Below are 6,717 nucleotides of genomic sequence, written 5' to 3' on the forward strand. Positions count from 1 at the left end.
GATAACATCAGAATTAGAACCACTTGAAAACATAAAAGTTGTAAGAAATTATCTCAGCTTTTCAGAAAAGAAAAAAAATGGAGGTCATTTGGACTTCTAGAGCTCCAGATATGAGTCAAACACTAAATAATGTTCGGACTACAAGACAGATTTGAACTTGTTCATTGTTGCCATAATTTGAACTTGAAAATAATATTTTTAAATCTTGGGCTCCCATGAAAGTTATAAACCTATATCTTACCTTTCCATCCATATAAAATAGACCTAAATCTAAGATCTACAACTCTAGATATGACCCAATTACCGAATGGTATTCTGGTTTGGATTACATCAGCATCTCTTTTCTAAGTTTGGCCATCTCTTTGTCCTTTCAATTTCAGTTCTTAAACTTATCAATCAATCCTTTTATTTATATAATAGACCTACATTACAATGAATATTTACCACAAATTAAAGGTATTTTATATTATTAGATATGTTATTATAAAACATATTTTAGTTAAGGAGTTATTGATACTTCAAGTGCAAAATAATGATATAAAACCTTGATAAAAATATACTTTAAAAACTAATCATCTTAAATAATTTCATGGGCGTTCTTGTATACTCTTATCGCTGAAATATTTTTATTTTATTTTCCTCTAGTATTTTTTTTATTTTTTTATTTTATCTTTGTTTTTTCATTTATGTAGCTTGATAGAGCATACTTCAAAAAGCTTTGATATCAAAAATTAAAAATTATAACCTCAAATCAAGTATTCATACAAACAACTAACTATCCAAAACCCAATTACATTAAAAAAAAACCTTTGAATAGAAATTGATTGATTTTTCTATACATGTTCGTTGTATTATATTATGATACACTAATTAAACACAATATTTAAGCAATTGATGATTAAAAAAACATATAAAGCACTTATAACATTCAATATAATTATATTTAAGATAAGCTATACATGATAATTGCTTTTAAAATGAACACATAATGAAAATACACATAAAGAATGAAATTACATCAGAAATTATTTATATCCTATTTATAAAATTTAAACTAGTTTAGTGGGTTAATTTGAAACCTAAATTAATTTGAGTTTTAAAAAATAATAATAAATCAGCTTGATTTAGTTAAAAACTCAAGTTAACATATAAATTGATCAATCCAATGTAAACTTCAATCAAAATCTATTAATTTTTTTAAAAAATATTTTTTTATAAAAATAATATTATTTTAATCATTTAAAAAATTTTAGACCAACTTAAAATGATTCTTCCAACATGAGACTTAAGTCGTGTATATGGTTTATATATGGAAGAACTGCAGACAATTACTTATTGAAAGAGGCATGTATATTGCTTACAACATTCAATAAACTTACATTTACCCGATGTGAAACAATTGCATCCCAAGGTTTATTCACTGAACGAACACAATGATCACACGATATAGACACACACACGTGTATATATACATGGAAATGTGGATCAAGAATGCTCTGGAGAGTAGCTGCAGTAACTTCCAGCGATATTTATTTGTTTAGAGTCCACAGTGATTTTCTCATTGAATTTAGTTTTTTTTTAATTATAATTTAATTTTTAATAAAACTTCCACACGGGAGGACAAGATTCTCATAAATGGTATTCTGAATTTGTGCCTAAAATAATCAATTTAGTTGGTCAACATGGTTCGGATTCTGAAGAATGATGGATGCCATCTCTCATATCTCTGCCTTTGCTTGCTTTATGCTTACGCGAGCACACAAATAGACAGCTGGTTTGACGCGTCTCGTTTTCTTACATACGAAAATTTTACTCCAAATTACCATTTCATCCTTTCCAAATAATTATTCAAGGATTTCATTTTATATATATAGTTGTGGTCGCAATCTCAGCTCAATCCATGGTGTAGATTTTTTTTTATTTCACTGTAATAAAATCCTAATGATGAAAACTAGTACCAATTGAACATTTGTTGTATACTTCAGACTCATTGTACTCGGGGGGGTTTGTTTGGGTTCAGAGCAATCATGTTTTATAATTTTTTAAATTTATTTGTTTAAAATTAATTTTTTATATATTGATATTCAAAATATTTTTTTAAATAAAAAATATATTATTTTAATATATTTCTAAACAAAACAAATACTTTAAAATATAATTAATATTATATTTTCACACACCTTAATAGGATCATTGTTTGCAACATTGCTCCACTCACTCTATGAGTTCATGCCTTTGAAAAATAAATTATTTAAAGAAATATCATGTTATTGCTCCAAATAGTTTAAGTTGAAGGATCATCTTTGTAACATAAATTACTAAATCAAATCTATGATCTCTAAATAGATTAAATTGAAGGATCATCATTGTAGCATAAATTATTAAATCAAATCTAGGATCAATGTGTAAATCTTTTGACAGAAAAATTAGTCTCAATGTATTTTCTTTTCTCCTTTTTTTCTGTTTTTTGTTTTTTAATGCAAGCAGGTTGTTTTTGCCATTGCAACATTTGAATACAACGTACAACGTACTTCGTACTGTTCTGCCAACTTCAAATCCACTTGTAATAAACTTTGCCAGCTATAGCTTCTTCACCTTCTTCGGCAAGCAGACTGCTCCCTATTTATCTCATTTCTCTCTCCCTCAAGAAAACCTATGCTTACTCTTCTTCCAAATTCTTCATCACTCTTTCCTCGAAAAGAAAACCCTACAACCCCAAAAGATACTGATTTGGAGTCCCAAAGAAGACAACAGGCTCAATCATACACATATGTCCATAACTCAAGAACCTCCTGGATTGAAAACAAACCCACTTGAATCCGAACCAACATCAGAACGGAAGTCCAAGAAGAGGACCCGCCAGCGTGACGCTCCATTTCATGGAGTGAGAAAACGTAGTTGGGGCCGTTATGTATCTGAAATTCGGTTGCCCGGTAAGAAGACAAGAGTATGGCTTGGGTCATTCGGGTCACCCGAGATGGCTGCCCGGGCCCATGATTCGGCCGCTTTCTTTTTAAAAGGCAACTCGGCAAGTCTCAACTTCCCTGACTCAGTCGGGTCACTTCCCCGCCCAAAGTCTTGCTCTAGCAAAGACATCCAATTGGCAGCGGCCAAAGCTGCAACTGGATTTGACGAAACGAGGGTCGGTAACGGGGTCGGATTTGAGGATTGCGAGTCGGGTGGAGAACCCGATAGTTCAATTTGGTTGGGTTTGGGTGAGATAGAAACGGTGTCGTATGAAGAAGTGAAACGAACTCCTTTACCGAGTCCTTTGAGATTCGATTCAGTGAGTGGAAATGATGAGGTGTTATATATGAACGATGAGGAGCTTTTATTTGCTACATGTTTGTAAAGACCTTCTTTTGGGGGCTAAAATGTAAAGAAATTTGATCCTAATGACTTACCTTTTATCTTTAGATTACCGTTTTTTTTTAATGCCATATTTTATTTGCATCATCTTGGCTTTGTGCACTCGGAAGAGACAATTATTTAATGACATGGAAAAGGAATTTCTGGGACAACTAGAAAAAAAAGAGAGAGAGAGTAAGAGGTGGGTTTTGAAATATGTTAAAAATAATACAGAATGGACTCAATGTCTTGTTTCTCTTTTATTAAATTTTTCGAAAACGTTTTGTGTTAGAAACTAGAATTGGGTAAATTATGAGAAATTTGAATTTGAATATTTTAGAGAAAATTGATAATATATTATTAAAATAAATTAAATAATTTTGAATTTTATTAATAATAGCTAATTAACTGGGTATCGGTAATTTTATTAATTAAAGCATGTTGTCATTAATATTGTATATAAGTTTCATATAAGTAATGAATGATCATTTTTTAATGTATCGAGTTTCACTTAAAAAGTTGTGCATGATAAATTATTATAATGAAGTTGATGATTTTATTATTTACACAATATCTAATCTAAAAAAATTAGTGAAAGTGGTATTAGATATTTATGTAAAATGTGTGAAAAATAAAAAGATTTTCAATTTAAATGTTATTTGATTAGTATTTAAAAGTGTATTTTTATCAAGGTTTTATATCATTATTTTGCATTTGAAATATCAATAACTACTTAACTTATTCATGTTTTATAATATCATATCTAATACTATAAGATATTTTTAATTTATGATAAATATTCATCTTAAATGCAAGCCTATCACATAAATAAAAGGATTAATTAATGAGTTTAACTTCTGAAATTTAGAAGATAAGAAGAAGGTCAAGCTTATAAGAGATGCTGGTTCAGTCCAAACTGTAACATTGCTCAATCATTGGTCATATCTGAAGCTGTAGAACTTGAATTTGAGTATGCTCTATATGGATGGAAAGCTAAAACATAAGTCTAAAATGTTTATAAAGAGTTTAAGATTCAAAAAGGTCATTTTCAAATTCAAATTATAGCAACAACGAAGAAGTTGAAATCTATCGTGCAGCCTAGACACTATTCAGTGTTCAGCTCATATCTCGAGTTCTAAAAATCCAAATGACCTCAATATTTTCTTATTGGAAAGCTGAGATAATTTTCTAGAATATTCATGATGCAAGTCTTCAAATTCTGATATTAGCAATGACGTTTGGTTTAGAAAAGAAGATAAGATTGTCACCAAATCCATATGTGGCCGCCCACTCAACAATTAGTCAACAAATCAATAGTTTCAAATTTTAACCTATAAAATGAGGCATTTACCATGCATTTAGACATCTTGGTTTTTAGATCAATATTATATTCTTGCCCTCTCTCTTTATATTTTTATAATATTTAAATTTTTCTTTCATTAATCTCTTATTTATGCTTTACATTTCCTTTACTTTATTTAGTTAACTTATATGTTCTTGTCTTATTTATTTATGTTTCTCTCTTTCATTATGTTTAGTTAACTTTATAATATCAAGGTGAAAATGGTATACTAATGGTGTAAGAATAAGTATAGTATAAACTCAACATGAACTTTAATGTTTAATATTAACATGTTTTGTATTTGTTATCCTGTTCACGTTTAATACTTTGTTTGTTGAATGGTCAATCTAGATTATATTATATAACTTGGTACAACAAATACTTGGCACTTGTATAGCTCAACTGTATGGTATAACATATACTTGTACTATGAAAGGAACTTGATTTGTTGTTAATATAAGTTATAATCATGAATTCCTAACAACATTTACAAGTATTAGCATTATTCAAATAAGATAACTAATATAATCATGTTATCCATTTATAATCCGTTAGAAACTTTCTTTGTGTGTGGTTTCTAATTGAGTAATAAAAATAATTTATAATATACTTGTTTGAAATACCATTAGGGGATCCTCTAATCTTGACCACTATTTTTATCACTATTTAATCCTTACAATAATTCTACATCTCAAAGTCCCTTTTAAATTATTGTTGTTGTTGATGTTGTTGTTATTTATAATTTATATAGTTAACCTCCCTGTGGTTTGACCCTGGTCTTGCCAGGTTATTTATTACTTTAACACTCTTGCACTTGGGAGAAGACATCAATCTTTTGGTCATGTCATTGTTGCAATGCATCTTTTACAAAAAAAAGTTCATGGAGAATACATGTGTTGGTTTGCACACAGAGAACCATGCTTTTTATAAAACCATGGTTGAAAAAATGGTTGGTTCAACTTCTAGTTCTAACAACATGCATAGAGTTATAAATGATAATAGTAATTGTTATAAAAGTATAATTGTAGATACAATAAGAATGGGTTGAAAAAATGGTTGGTTCAACTTCTAATTCTAATAACATGCATAGAGTTATAAATGATAACAGTAATTGTTATAGAAGTATAATTGTAGATACAATAAGAACGAATGAGTGTGATGTAGGTGAATTTTTAATTGTAGATGAAGAACCAAACATAGATATAGCCATTATAAAATGGATGCCCAAACCATAATAAATTATCATATGTTGCATAGGTGTTCACCATCGAATTAAATCATGGGTTGAGTGAGGTCGACTATGACAGAATCAACAATAGTCAGGTTTTTTGAACTTTTAAAAGATTGTAATAAAGTATTATAGTATAAGTGCACAAATCATAGTAAATTATTGGTCATTATATATGTGTTCACAATCTATTCAAATCATCAGCTTTGTTGCACGTGTGCGACATCACGATAAATATTCCACTTCATCTAGTTATCTATCTGGCAAATATAGTAAGACAAGGAATTCTTATCTTTTATCAGTGCAAAGCGGGAAAGGGAGTCGCCACCTAGTATTTTGATCACTAGAAATCCTAACTAGTCTCAGAGATTAGTCATGAGGATTTATTGCATAAAAAGAAGGAATTAGCACCCAAAATACGCCCTACCTAAGGTAAGTTGCATTATTTAATTGTCTGATATATGCTAAGGTGTTATTATACTTATAATTGTCGGTTCATCTATGGTTTAAGAAAAGTCCTCCTCGGTAAGGAGATTCTTATCTTATCGAGTTAAACCTAACCATTCTAACATATATAAAAGAAATACCTTTTTAATATTAGAAAAATATTTTACGTGGAAATTCGTAATCCTAGATACTAAAAGAAAACAATTTTTTTTGGGATTTTTTTTGAAATATTGATCTAGCTCTTATACCCTTAATAAACTTGTTATTAAAGCTAAAATGCATGCTAAAACATATTTTTAAATTTTTATTGTATGAAAATATGATATGATTTTTTGAGATACTTGGTTGTATG

The 6,717-nt window shown here is 29.2% G+C and overlaps 1 protein-coding gene across 1 annotated transcript; it reads left to right on the top strand.

Annotated features, from left to right (window-relative positions):
- Positions 1 to 2,550: 2,550 nt before the first annotated feature.
- On the top strand, positions 2,551 to 3,421 carry LOC105113153 (ethylene-responsive transcription factor ERF023-like). Its single transcript, XM_011009187.1, has one exon. It carries the CDS (start codon positions 2,771 to 2,773, stop codon positions 3,350 to 3,352), a length of 582 nt encoding a protein of 193 aa, XP_011007489.1. The 5' UTR covers positions 2,551 to 2,770; the 3' UTR covers positions 3,353 to 3,421.
- The last annotated feature ends 3,296 nt before the right edge of the window (positions 3,422 to 6,717 follow it).

Source organism: Populus euphratica, unplaced genomic scaffold (assembly GCF_000495115.2).
Source record: "Populus euphratica unplaced genomic scaffold, PopEup_1.0 scaffold391.1, whole genome shotgun sequence".
NCBI classification, from domain to species: domain Eukaryota; kingdom Viridiplantae; phylum Streptophyta; class Magnoliopsida; order Malpighiales; family Salicaceae; genus Populus; species Populus euphratica.